Genomic DNA, 14859 nt, shown 5'->3' on the forward strand with positions numbered 1-14859 from the left:
GTGAAGCAGGGTGATGTGACTGAGAGTGAGAGTGGTGGGGTGGTGGCGGCAGGTCTCTGATGGTGACATCTGAGCAGAGATCTAAGGGAGGAGGAGGAGGGAGCAAAAGGGAGATGGAGAGGAAGAAAAGCCCTGGCAAAGCAAAGAGGGGACCTATGGCCTCTAAGGTGGGATTGAGTCTGGGATGCTTGAGGAGCCCTAAGAATCTGAACGGTGGCTGAGCCAAAGTGAGCTATTCAGGTTAGAGGATTGGACTATTCAGGTCAGAGAGGATGGACAGGACTGGGCAGATTGTGTAGGACACAGGACACAGTCATTGTAAGGTCTTTGGCTTTTATCCCGAGGGGAGGCAGGCAGGAAGGCCTTTGAGGAATTTGGGTGGGGGATGGATAAATGGGGTGTGCATTTTTAAGCAGCTCATTTTGGCGGCTGTGTCAGACAAAGAGAATTGATTACTGGGGCCAAGAATAGAAGCAAGGTGACCAGCCAAGAGGCCATTGCCCTGTGCAGGAAGGACATGGTGGGAGCCTAGATCAGGGATGTTGCTGCACAGGGGCAGTGTCTGGTAGATGGTTCTTAACACCTGAGCTGGGAGGGGGGTTGGCCAGAGGTGTCCTGAGAAGGCAGTGTGGGGGACGATAAAGCCTAGTGGGTTGGATTTGTTGGTTGTTCTTGAATAGATCCTACCACCTTCCCATTTCCTTCCCCCTATTGGGGAGAGCTTTCCGAATTGCCTTTTTTTGTAATTTCCAATGCTTCTCCTCAGCTGGACTCTCCCAAAGGGCAGGATCTTTACACCTGAGGGGTTTGATCTGCCTCCCCATTTCTGGAGCTCCACGGCTCAGAATGGGATAGGTGCTTGCCAGTCATGGTTTCTAGCCACTCACTGTCCACTGTGTCTCAGCAGCTGTGTCTGGTAAACTACAGATTGGCTGCCACACCTAAATTGTGTCCATACTTTTCTCAGAAAAGCTTTTTCCAGGTATTGCATTATATTCTGCTTCTCTTATTTTTTATTTCTCGTGTTGACTTTAAAGTCTTCAGACCAGAGTGTTAGACAGGGGAAGATACTTTACAAAAATAATTTTTAAGCAGCTTTGAGCCATAAAAACCCTGTTATTTAAGGTGTACAATCCAATGATTTTTAGTAAATGTAGAGTTTCCTAACCATAACCACAATCCAATGGTAGAACATTTCCATCATCCTGGTAGATCCCAAACATACTGTGCCCTTTTATAGCCACTCCCCTAATATTCTAGTGTTTGAGGCATTTCCTTGGGGTGATTATTTGTTTGAATAATGGAATGTTTCTTATGTGACAGCTAATCATTGTCAAAGATAAGGATGTAGCTTATGCTAGGAACAATTTGTGGCAGGCCATGAATAAAGAATATTTTTAGTATCAAGTAGAGAAGAGGCTAAGTTGCTTAGGGAAAGGATTAAAAAAATATTGTGGGTTGGTAATTTTTTTTTTTTTAAATTTACAAGATTAGGTTAACTCATCCTCTTTGTAAATGTGCTTTGTCAGCTTTCATGCATATTCATGAGGGACTTCTTCACAATCGACCTCATTCATGACAGCAAACCATTAACATCTGAGAAGTGTAGACTGACATGTCAGCTTTATTCCTCATGAACTCCCAGGCTTGCCAAAGCTGCTTCCCTCAGTGAGAACCAGGCCCGGGAAGTGGATCAAAAGCACTTTGTGGTACATTCAGAAGACTCTCAGGCAGTTAAGAGTTCTCTCTGTCTTTGCCCAGCTGGGAGCCTTTCCGTCTGTGCCTATTTGCTCTGATCCCCTGTTCAGGTACTGGCACGAATGCGTGTTACATGGAGGACATGAGCAACATTGACCTGGTGGAAGGTGACGAGGGGAGAATGTGCATCAACACGGAGTGGGGGGCCTTCGGAGATGATGGGACTCTGGAAGATATCCGTACCGAGTTCGACCGGGAGTTAGACCTCGGCTCTCTCAACCCTGGGAAGCAACTGTGAGTCCCCTTGTGCTGTAACCTGGGCATCGACATCAGTAAATACCCAGTCACTCAGGTACACTTTGAACCTGGGAGACTTTCTAGTTGTGATTAGTTACCCATCACAAGGAATTTCTGAGGACCCCAGCAAAAGTGAAGGCAAGAACATGGAGTGATCTCCTCTAAGTCATAACCCTAACTATTCCAGTTCAGTCCATATTTCTGGAACATGTCCAGAGGTAGGGGACATACAGCTGTGAACCAGGTGGCTCTGGTCCTGCCCTCTTGGTGCATTCGGACGAGTGACCATAGAACTAAACCAGTGCAGCCCAAGGGAGCAGGACTCAGGCAAGTCCCTCATTTGTGTTTCCAGTGCTCCCCTGACACCCTGCTTTCTTGGAGGTCTAATCACAACACCTGGGGCCATGCCTTCCCAGCTTAGGTTTTAGGGAGTCTTTCTTGGCTCTCATTCCACATTCACACTCATTCCACAATAGAGTAACTGTTGAGAGTGCCTCAGCTCTGCCTACGTGCTGAGCTCCCAGAGCACAAGTTTAGATTTTTTCTTTCCTTTCTGTGCATAGTATCTTACACATTTTTGCAGCTCATTAAGTGTTTGTTGAATGAAAAGGCATTTAAAAAAATTAAATAATTTCAGGCTTACAGAAAAGTTACAAAAATGGCATAAATTCCCCCTTCACCCAGATTCCCTAAATCAGATTACTAATACTCTCTCTCTGTTTTTGTGTGTGTGTGTGTGTGTGTGTGTGTATATATATGCACATATACACAAAATATCTGAATGAAGTAACTTTTCTGAATCATTTGAGACTGCAATTGCAATTATAATATCCTTTCACTCCCAAATACTTCAAAGTGTATTATCTGCAATCAAGAGAGTATATTCTATTACAAAACCAAGGGATAATTATCAAAATTAGGAAATTAACACTTAATCAGTTCCAATATTTAATTTACAGACCTTATTCAAGATTCATTAGCTGCCCCATTAATGTCCTTTATAAAAAGAGAAAAAAGAATGGTCCTGGTCTAGGTTCCAGTTCAGGATCAAACATTATATTTTGTGGCCTTTCTCTTTAGCCTCTTTTAACCTGGATATCCTCTGAAATATCTGTTTGTTTTTCATGAGCTTGAAGATACAAGCCATTTATTTCACAGAATGTCCCATCAATTGTCTGATGTTTCCTCATGATTAGATTCTGGTGTGCACCACAGAAGGGATGTGTGTCCTTTTCGGTGCATCATATATGGAAGCACTCAATGTTTGTTCCATTCCTTGTGATGCTATCTCAGATCTCTTGGCTAAGGGGCTGTACAACAGGCTTCTCTCCCAGAAGGTCGTTATTACTCTTTCTATAATGAATACGTATCTGGTAAAGAGATACTTTGAGACTAGGTAAATATCCCCTTTCTCATTAAACTTTCACTCTATTTTTAGCATCCATTGATGAAATTCTAAATCTATCATGTTTATTAGTTTTGTAATTCTATAAATCTCAGCTTTTCTATCTCCTCCATTTATCTCTTTATCCTAATATGAACTCATGAATTCTTTCTGTTATTTAATGGGTATCATTTCTTCCTATCGTTATTTATTTTGATGCTCAAATATTTTCACATTTGGCCAATAGAAGCCCCTTTGAGCTGGTCCCTGTGTCCTTTCGATGTGTTCCAATCACTCTTTAGTACTTCCTTATTTTCTGGCACACTAAGATGTTTCAGGCTCATCATGCATTTTTCTAGTCCTGGCCATTTTTCCAAGAAACTCTGGTGAGTAAATATTTAAAATACCTCCTAGAAACCATTCAAACATTAGCACTGCATACCCGGAAAGCAAATTTCTGCTTTGGATATACCTGCTCGCCAGGCACACACCCTTTTCACTGGTGACACAGAGCAGTCATGGCCCAAGAAAGACCATTTTTTTGGACTTTTTCACCCTCATTCTCTCCATTTCACTTAAAAAATGAATTCCATTCCTCCAAATCCAACCTGGATTTCTTTTGGCTGTCTTCTGTTTCTGCAGCGTTCTACGACATTTTATAATGGAACAGATAAAGCTAATTAGAAAACAGGCTATCCTTGATTTTGTGCCTTATTATGTTTGGAGAATAAAAATCATATTTACTTATTTACCTGGGAAACAATTAGTAGGTGCTTGTCAGATGCAGATTACAAGTCAAGGTGTAGGTAGCCTGGTGGGATATTTCATTTACACTATTATCGAACCTCTCTGGGACTATCCAAGCCCATCGCCCAGACACAGCATCCTTCTCTCTTGGACAGAAAAACATTGTGTGGGAGTTGAAGCATCTGAAATTTGGATTTGTCATGCCGTGGTTGGTAATCTTGGGATCACCTGAAGTCACTGAAGTCGAGATTCCTTATGCCTAATATGAGAATGGTACCCCTCCCACGGCCAGGGGTGATTTGCGATAAAGATTCTTGGATTAAATCACTTTATGAGCAGGAAAGAATCTTAGGTCTCCCTCTAGTGTAGTTCTCTCCTTTTATAGGTGAGGGGAGTACAGCCCAGAGAGGATAAGTGAGCTCCCAAAGGTATCCTATCCAAAAGCTGGTATGGGGACTGAGACCCTCTGACCCATGGAGTGGTCCTTCCATTACTTATAGTCCTGACTATGGGCTGTGGTTCATGGGTATTGAGAAAGGGTGCTACATAACCATGACCATAGCTACTACTGATCTATTCACCAAATCATAGGTTTGAGAAGATGATCAGTGGCCTGTACCTGGGCGAACTTGTCAGGATTATATTGCTGAAGATGGCCAAGGCAGGTCTCCTGTTTGGTGGCAAGAAATCCTCTGCTCTCCACACTAAGGGCAAGATTGAAACACGGCATGTGGCTGCCATGGAAAAGTAAGCTGCTGGCTGGGTGCCTTTCCCCTTGACTCTGCAGAGGGTTAGGGTGGGTAGCCAAGGCGTGGTATGCTCATGGTAGTAGCACGGCAAAAGGGGCCAGGTCCATCCAGATATTCACCAAGACAGCTTCAGACCTGGGCCTAGCTTTAGGTGAGTTAGCAATGCCTACTGTAACTCAGATGTGGCTTCTTGTCGGTTTCATCAGCCAGGGAATCTGCGGTTGGTGGTCTATTCCTTTCTTCTATTTTGCTGCATTCCTCCTCCCCCAAAATGGTAACTTAAAACTTTTTTTTAGAGTCACAAACTTCTTTGAGGATCAAATTCAATCAAGTTCTGGACCTTTTACTACAAAAATGCACAGTTGTACTCCATTTTGCTTACAATATTAGGGCATCCTCAGACCCATTAAACCCATGCATGGAATCTAAGTTAAGAATTCCTACTATAGCAAGAGCCTTCTCTATCTGGCATTGTTGGGAATTGGCCTTGGCTTTAGTGATTGAGACCCCACACAGAGGTCTCTGCAGTGGGGAGATGGCTGGTAAAGGCAGCTGGCTCCAGTCTGCTTGGGGTCCTATTCCTCTGGCTTAGAAACCCAGGTGTTGCCCTGAGCTTTGTAATCAGTTTAGATTCTGAGCTTTACAGAGTGGCATCAGACTCCTAGAGTCTGTTTGTGCAGAGCATGGCAGGGACTGAGTTTCTTTGAAAGGCAGAAGAGAACAGGGTGGTTAAAAGGATGGGTTTTGTGATCTAACTGCCTAAGTTCAAATCCTGACCCTTGAAATTACTAGCTATGTGACTGTGGACAAGTAGCCCTCTCTATGCCTCTCAAAGCTTTAGACAAGTGCCTGGCACATAGTGAGTGCTTGATAAATGGTGGCTGCTATGATCATTGTTGATATGGTTATCATTATTATATTACTATGTGCCAGTTTATTTATTTTCACAATCCTGAGAGGTGAGAAAATGGTTCTCTGAGGGGACTTCCATAGGATGGAGAAATGTGGTCCTTTCATTCCTGTCCCCTGGCCAGGTATAAAGAAGGCCTTGCCAATACAAGAGAGATCCTGACAGACCTGGGCCTGGAGCCTTCGGAGGCTGACTGCATTGCGGTCCAGCACGTCTGCACCATCGTATCTTTCCGTTCAGCCAATCTCTGTGCAGCAGCCCTGGCAGCCATCCTGACACGCCTCCGGGAGAACAAGAAGCTGGAGCGGCTCCGGACCACAGTGGGCATGGACGGCACACTCTACAAGATACACCCTCAGTGAGTGCTACCTGTCAGCCCACACCCCCCCACTAATGAGGCTTTCTGGAACAGAGACCCAGTGATCTCTCCAAGCTATGCTGCTTTCTCTGTGTTGCTGGGACCAACCATCTCCTCTTAGTTCTGAGCTTATAGGGGAAAGAGAGATTGTATTAATATAGCTGGCTAGGTTGCTTTGGGGGGATCATTCTTAAAGAAATATTCTGCTAAACCCAGTTGCCTGACTAGAAGGGTATCCATCCACATATTTAGCCACCTGTCCATCTACCCATCCATCTATCTGTCTATTATTACCTACTATGTGGTAAGATGGGAAAGTAAAATACACTTAGTTACTTGGGGAAAAATCCGAATGGCAGAGGTTGCCAAGTTCTCATGAAGGATACTGGTAGGAAAATACAAGGAAATGAAGATTTCCCAGAAGGACGGAGTGCGAGAGCCCCTCTGGCTAATAGAGGTGGTATTTGAAGCCAGGGAGGTACACACTGGAAAGAGCTGGAGAAAGGACCCTTCCCCTTTGGATGCAGACGATGCTCAGCCAATACATTATGAATGGACATGCCCTACTGAGTGAAATATTAGTGATCAAATAGCTACCTCTTTGAGCCTCCAAGAGTCCTTTCTGCTACCCTCACTGCCCTAGTCCCTACCCTCAGTCACCCCCCTGCCCTCCCACCATCCAGCAACCAGAGGGGTGAACCCAGCCCAGCAAGGTTCCCCAGAACCCCCATCCCACTGTTACCCCTGTGTCTGTTTCCGTTAGCCAGGCCTGGGCCTTTATGACTGTTACCTATTTTGCCATTGCCCCTGCCTTCAGATATCCCAAACGCCTGCACAAGGTGGTAAGGAGGCTGGTTCCGAACTGCGACGTCCGCTTCCTCTTGTCAGAGAGCGGCAGCACCAAGGGAGCTGCCATGGTGACAGCGGTGGCCTCCCGGGTGCAGGCCCAAAGAAAGCAGATTGACAAGGTGCTGGCTTTGTTCCAACTGACTCGAGAGCAGCTTATGGATGTGCAGGGCAAGATGCGGAGGGAGTTCGAGTATGGACTAAAAAGGGACACCCACCTGATGGCCACAGTCAAGATGCTGCCCACCTATGTCTGCGGGATGCCAGATGGCACAGGTGGGCCGTACACAGAGCTCCCACCAAGACACCTCCAATCAGTTAGGGTTTTAGTTTTAAAAGCCCTGGATTCATGTCTATAATGGAGGGAGGGGGCGTGGGGTAGAAGATGAATTCTATTCATCTTGGTTGATCCCAGTCAATAGAAGAATACCTAAGTGATGTCACCCGTGTGTGTCTGTGTGGTTGAGAACATGGCATGTACCTCACACTATTGGCAGACAGAAGACCCGGGTTTGTACCCTGGAGCTGCCATCTGGATACTTGGACTTGTCTGCTTGTCTCCTGTCTACTTCCCTGCCTCTCTTCTCCTGGGGCTTGGCTCTTGCTTTCTGCCCCTGACATTTCTGAGCCTTGATTCTTCTCCCAACCCTCTGTGCTCCTCTTTCCTATCAATGCTTCCATATGAGTCCCTGTTCTGTGCATGCTGGTGGAATGCAGCTCCCACTTTCTTCACCACAGAGAAAGGAAAGTTCCTTGCCCTGGATCTGGGGGGAACCAACTTCCGGGTCCTCCTGGTAAAGATCAGAAGTGGACGGAGGTCGGTGCGAATGTACAACAAGATCTTTGCCATCCCCTTGGAGATCATGCAGGGCACCGGTGAGGAGGTACATGCTGGGCTGGGGAGTTCTGTGCCTGGGGGAGCCAGCCTGCCGCCCTGTATCACTGCTGGCCAGGTATAACTACCACTGTTTCCCCGCAGCTATTTGACCACATAGTGCAGTGCATCGCTGACTTCCTGGACTACATGGGCCTCAAGGGAGTCCAACTGCCTTTGGGCTTCACATTCTCATTTCCCTGCAGGCAGACGAGCATTGACAAGGTAAGACAGCCCAGCAGGCTTCCAGAAAGCCTGATGCACTTCCTTCCTCCAGCAGAGGAATCTCATGGTACCTCTGGGTCACTGTTTATTTCCTTATTTACGGGTCTCAGGTTCAGGGCAGTTGGGAAAATGTAATCAAGAATTTGAACCATTTAATATTATCTATTTATTATGTTCCATTTTCATTGCTATTTTTTGGATTCACAAAAGATTTCGAGCAGTATATAATAAAGGGACACATGCACAAGAGTCCTGTTAAACGAGAGATTCAATCATGTTATGGAGACATATAAAGAGGTAACACCAGAAAAGCCAGTTAAAACTCTTAGGCAGCAGTAATGCCTGTGTCTTCCCATGGGGCCAGTGTAAACAGGGAAACACAATAGGTGGCAGGCTGTTACTCTTGAGAGAAAGCTTACCGGTGAGTCAGAAGGAATCAGACAACAAATATATCACATGAACAAATGAACACTTACTTAGTTGACATTGAAGACCATCATGGATAATAATTTGAATAAACCCTTCATAATAATTTAGAAACACATATCACAAAGTCTTCCTTGGAATTCTTGGATAAAAAGACCATTCACCAGCTTGTGGAGAATGGAGCACACACACTCTCTCTGACAATCAGGTTTACAGGGCAGGAACAGAACATCATTAAAAGCAAAACACCACTTTTTAAAAATATATTTTATTTATTTTTAGAGAGAGAGTGAGAGTGAGAGAGCGAGAGTAAGAGAGAGCATGAGCAGGGGGAGTGGCAGGCAGAGGGAGAGGGGGTTTCCGGCTGAGCAGGGAGCCCGATGCAGGGCTCGATCCCAGGACCCTGTGATCATGACCTGAGCCGAAGGCGGATGCTTCACCAACTGAGCCACCCAAGGGCCCCCAGAACACCACTTTTTAATTTATAGGGAAAACTATGGTCAACACAATAAGTCAACCAGAGAGCTAACGATAATAAGAACGGCACCAAAGATTTGTTAAGATTTCTTCTAATCCACTTGATGTCCCCATGATGTACATACTATTTTTGTTTTGTTTTATTTTTAACCATTTTTAAAATTATGGTAAAATAGAAAGAACATAAAATTGGCTATTACTTTAACCATTTTTAAGTGTACAGTTCTATGACACTAAGTACACTCTCATCATCATGAAACCATAACCACTATCCATCTTCCAAGCATTTTATCTTCCCAAACTGAAACTCTATACCCATGAATAGTAACTTGCATTTGCCTGTCTCCCTACCCCTGATATCCCCCCAACATCTACTTTCCAGCTCTATGAATTTTACTATTTTGGGTTTCCCTATCTAACTGAAATCATACAGTATTTGTCCATTTGTGACTGGCTTATTCCACTTAGCATAATGTCCTTAAGATTCGTCCATATTGTAACACGTGTCAGAATTTCCTTCCTTTTAAAGACTGAATAATAGCTCATTGTAAGTGTGTACACTATTTTTAATCGCCACATTGTAGTTAAGAAAAACAGAGGCACAAAGAAGTTAAGTTAGTTGTCCACGATGCCACATCTATAAATAGTATTGGAGGGTTCTAGTGTAGGACACAGGCCTGAGAGCACAGGCTCTTTCACTTTGCCCTTGGGGAGACCAGGACCCAGAACCTGTGTCATTGAACCATTTTGGCTAAAATACACAGTACACCTACATATATAATTAAAACAAAAAAATCAATAAATAATATTCTTATTATATGTAACACACTCTTTTCTATCCCATTTCATTTTTCCTATGAGAAAATTGAGCCACGTGAGTCTCATCTGATGGGTTGGTACAGAACTGGAACAGATTTCTTCAGGGCTCTGAGAACACCATGGATACATACATGGCAGCAGTCCTTCCCCACCCTAATTATTCAGAGAATGGGGAGAGAGGGGATCACAAGTCTGGTAATACGGCTAGCTCTCTTAAAATTAAATGTGTCAGAATGCTAAGAGCCAGAAGATCCATTTCTCAAGATTCCATTTCTCAAACATGTGCCAAGCCGGAGTGAAAAAAAATGTTCACTATGGCAGCCCTTTTTAATAATGAAACATTAAAAATCATTCACATGGCAGCGGAGGATGACTAAAGAAACTCTGGCATAGAAATCATGTGGAATTAATTACTTGATTTGCGTTTACCAGGCACATGCTTGCTCGGTGCTGGACACTATTCCAAGTGCTTCACAGATTGCCTAGTTGACTGGGAGGCCACAGAGTGAGCACAGTTAAGAGCATGGGTTCGAAGCACACTGAATCTTGGCTTCTCCACTTACTCACTTGGTGATCGTGGACAAATTATTTAACAGCTCTGGACCTTGGTCTCCTCATTTGAAAAATGAGGATAAAAATAGTACTTATATTTCATAGGTATTTTTTATTTCTATGCAATTATATTTGAGGACTATTCTGCTCAGGGGAAGATTGTGGCAGATCCATATTAACTGACCTGGAAAGGTCTAGAAAATGTTATTAAGTGGGGAAACCAAATCACAGTCATCTACACACTGTGTAAATTTATTTATTTAAAAATATATGTAAATGGAGAGACAAAGGTCTGGAGGGAATCATATTAGCCTGATAGTAGAGGTTACCTCTCAAGTTGGGGGAATGGGAAGTTAAAAGGCACTTGGCCCTTATCAGTAACAGTTTAATTTTTTATAAGGGCTACACATTATATGAGTGCTGCCATTAAAAATTAATACACCATTCGGGAAGGCAGCCACATACAGCTGTCCACTGTCCCCAGTGATCAATGAGCACCAAGGCACAGCTGCTCTTCCTGACCCAGGACACTGGGTCTCTAGGCCTCTCCCAGAAGTTCTGACAGGTTCATGGATACACAGTTGAGAGGGATGGGGAGACAAGTGGACAGCTGGGAGCAAAGCCACTGAGGGCTAGGGAGAAAAAAGACTTTTAAAAAATATGATTTTTGTGTAATTGCAACTAAGAAGAAAGACTTTTCAACTAGGGGTGAATCTCTAGTGTTCTACATCTATCCACCAGGGAAAGAACAAGGGACCTGAACTTCCCAAGGACTTTGGAGAGAAAGAGGCAGACCAGGGCTGAGGGCCTCAGGGTGAGATGGCCATCTAGCCCACAGGGGTGGGGGCACTGCTGCCGGAGCCGCTAGCCCCCCTTCCTACCTATCCCAGGAGCTCTCCTGGCCTACATGCACCAGCTTGACCTGCCCTCCCCCCACCCCAGCTCTAGACTGTGGAGTCTGAGACTGGATTAACTCCTCCATCTGACCAATAGTGTCATCTTGGTCTTTCTTTTAAAAATGAAAAATACTTTTTCTTGATATTATAAAAATTATACATGCTAACTTTAGGAAAACTAGAAAATATGGGCACACAAAAAGAAAAGACCAGAAGGCACCCTTAATCTTGTACCTAGAGAGGACCACTGCCAACTTCTTGGTGTGGGCATTGTTCCAGACCTTTTTCTAGATATGAGTGTGTATATGTGCATGTACATGCATGCGTGTTTTTAAAAGAATAATAGTGTAATTCGCCATCTACATTTGTTTAATATATGTTCACTTTACAGTGTATGGTGAACATCTTTCTCTAATATTCAATGTTCTCTTACAGCATGATTTTTTATGACTGTTTAAAATTACCTATATCGATACACAAGATAATAGATCTATGATATTGGAACGACAGGATGCCTCTAGTTTTTCACTGTGGAACCATGCTTTGATGAACATTTTGTAGCTCTTATCTTTAATCACATCTTAATCTGTCCTTGGCTGAATTAGACATAGATTGACTGTGATCCAGGCCTTTGTTCTGTGCAGTCATGGCCAGGGAACACAAGCTGACCCTTGATGAATATGAATTGCTATAGTTATTCCACTCAGCAACAGACCTCGTCTGGGCATCATGCTCTGTGATACCTCTGGGCCCAGTGTTAAGGCTGCAGAGATGGAGCAGTCGAAAGCACATGCATTTGACTAGCTACCGACACAGACTTTGCATCTATTTGATGATGAGGTTGGGTAGTGGTCCTGGCAAATTATTGCTCAAATGAGTTTCTCCTTCTTTCTTGCAGGGAACACTCATTGAGTGGACCAAAGGCTTCAAGGCCACTGATTGTGAAGGGGAAGACGTGGTGGACATGCTCAGGGAAGCCATCAAGAGGAGAAATGTATGTTATGGTGTTGAGGCTCATGCCTGACCTAGCCCCTTCTCCCAGGCCCCTTTGCTCTGACATCCTGTGCCCAGCCCCATGACTCTGGCCTCCATGCACCTTGGGTTGATATGCCCCTCCTGAGCCTATTTGGCATGGCTGCTTCCTTTGCAGGAGTTTGACTTAGACATAGTTGCAGTTGTGAATGATACAGTGGGGACCATGATGACCTGTGGCCATGAAGATCCTAATTGTGAGATAGGCCTGATTGCAGGTAAGAGGTCAGGCATGTCCTATTAGCCTGCTCTCATCTGATCTTTTGGTGGTTTCCTTTTAACATAGTGCAGGACTGGGGTTGGGTGGGGCATTTTTCCATTACACAGAGGCTCTAAAGCCAGCTTTATCCAAGACAGAGATGAAGTTAAGATTAGGATTTCAGGTCTCCTAATTTCTAAATGTTTACTTAATATCTTTCTCCTTAAGGGTCCTAAGCCAATGTTGTCCTTTTGTTGAGGAAGGAGAATGACATAGAAAGAGGAGATTTCCAAATTAGGGGCAGATTATCCAGGGTAGAAAGAGACCACTGTTGGCTTGGGTCTGATTTTCATGCAGCTCCAGTGTATACCTCCTCTGTTAGCAGACCTCTTCTGGCCATGGGTGCACATGATGGGGAAGAGTTGGAAAGAACCTAGAAGAGAAGGGAGTGGCCTGACACATGATTTGGCCATTTGAGGGGGCTTTGGGAGAAGTCTGGCAGTGATTAAGGGCAAGAGTGGATTTCAGGGAGTTGACTCTCTCATTGATGAGGGGATGGATGGGATTTGAACAGGTAAAGATGGAGACAATAGGCATTCCAAGTGACCGGCACAAGTTAGTAATGACAGAACCTGGAAAAATTGTTCTAGCTGTCTGTCTAGGCTTCCTGAAGGTGAGCAGTGGGTAGAACAAGGAGATGGGGATATAGTGAGATGCCTCCAATGCCAGCTAAGAAGTTTCATCTCACTGTAAGTCTTACCCATTTTATGACTATGGACAGGTTACTTTGTCTAGATTTGAGTTTCCTCATCTGTGGGAGAGGTCAGGCGAGAATTAGGAAGGCAAAGGGGTGAGACTTGCTTGACTGAATATAATAGGTGTCTGCACTGCTGTACCAAGGATAGTTCTGAGACAAGGTCAGGGCAAAGAACAAAGTAGGTGGCCTATGGATGCCAATGTTTACTTCTCTCAAGGCTGGATAATTCCTCATGATCCCTTTTAGCTCGGGCTGCTGTGACTACTTGGGAGCTCACTTTGTGTACCTATGGCCTAACAGTAAATGATGAGGATGATGATGTGATGGTGATGTAATGGGATGGTGGTGAGGAGGAGGAGAATGGTGTTTTCTCAGGCACCATTTGCTAGGTGGAGGGATCTTGTGAACATCATATCATTGTTTTCTTTTTAACAAATCTCTAAGGCAGGTATTATTGCCTTTTTACAGATGAAGAAATTGGACTTCTAAAGATGAGATACTTGTCTCTATAGTCACCTAGTTAAAGCTGGAATTCACAGCCAGTCGTATCTGACTCCAAGCCTAAGTTCCTCTCCAGCACTACTCTGCCTCTTTAGGACCTGGTGATATCTTTTGAAGACTAAAGTCCTTTTATGATTCCTATTAGGAACAGGCAGCAACATGTGCTATATGGAAGAGATGAGGAACATCGAACTGGTGGAAGGGGACGAAGGGAAGATGTGCATTAACACCGAGTGGGGAGGATTTGGAGATAATGGCTGCATAGATGACATCCGGACCCAATATGATGAGAAGGTGGATGAGGGGTCCTTGAACCCCGGCAAACAGAGGTGAGGAGGGTGGATGTGTATATTAATGTAGATGGTGCAGTGTATGACTTTATCAGACCGGGGGCAGGGGATACTATATTTGCCTCAAAGATGCTATAGCTTTGTATTTTTATTACAACTCTTCATCAGAGGTCAGTGAAGTGTCTTATTGGAACAAAAGCAAAATATAGGACAAGTTTCCAGCAAGGAGAAAGAAGGGGTGCTTTTTTCTGATTACCATAAGGTACCATAAGATCTACTGGTGGCTTTGGAAGTGATTCAGAGACTGTCCCAAAGTCCATTCACTGTGGGCCAAGTGTCACAGAACAGGGGCACACTGACTTAGTGAGTCCTCTCATGATGGGCTTCTGCTAGATCCAGTTTAGAAGTCAAGATCCTCAGCCTTTCCAAAGCTAGCTACCAGGGGGTGGGGAACTGGCAGCAGGTGATGGATGGGAGTACTGGTTCTCAATCATGATGTCATATCCCACCATGGGTCACAATCACTTGGGAGGTAGATTCCAATGACTAGCCATATTAAAAATACTGAAAACAATGAATGATTCTTCTTTTAAAAAATTGAGTACATTTTCACTTGTGTTCTCATCTAGCTTCTTGAGTAAAAGAGAAAGGGATAGCATGCTAGGAATTGATAATGAAACCAGGCCCATCTGTGACAGCAGGTGTTGTCAAACTTTTTCTATAAAGGACTAGATTATAAATGTTTTAGTCTCAGGTATATGGACTTTGTCACAATGAAACTCAATGTCTCAATACATAAAATAAGATGAAAACATAGATTTA

The 14859-nt window shown here is 44.1% G+C and overlaps 1 protein-coding gene across 1 annotated transcript in view; it reads left to right on the forward strand.

Annotated features, from left to right (window-relative positions):
• HKDC1 (hexokinase domain containing 1) overlaps window positions 1–14859 on the forward strand; it is a 41657-nt gene that overhangs the window by 18045 nt on the left and 8753 nt on the right. The window contains exons 7-15 of the mRNA XM_038533722.1: window positions 1809–1992; window positions 4718–4873; window positions 5910–6143; window positions 6961–7265; window positions 7728–7873; window positions 7969–8088; window positions 12157–12252; window positions 12409–12508; window positions 13893–14076. Of these exons, the coding sequence (XP_038389650.1) occupies window positions 1809–1992; window positions 4718–4873; window positions 5910–6143; window positions 6961–7265; window positions 7728–7873; window positions 7969–8088; window positions 12157–12252; window positions 12409–12508; window positions 13893–14076 (1525 nt within the window). The remainder of the gene's footprint in view (window positions 1–1808; window positions 1993–4717; window positions 4874–5909; window positions 6144–6960; window positions 7266–7727; window positions 7874–7968; window positions 8089–12156; window positions 12253–12408; window positions 12509–13892; window positions 14077–14859) is intronic.

Source organism: Canis lupus, chromosome 4, assembly GCF_011100685.1.
Source record: "Canis lupus familiaris isolate Mischka breed German Shepherd chromosome 4, alternate assembly UU_Cfam_GSD_1.0, whole genome shotgun sequence".
Taxonomy (NCBI): Eukaryota; Metazoa; Chordata; class Mammalia; order Carnivora; family Canidae; genus Canis; species Canis lupus.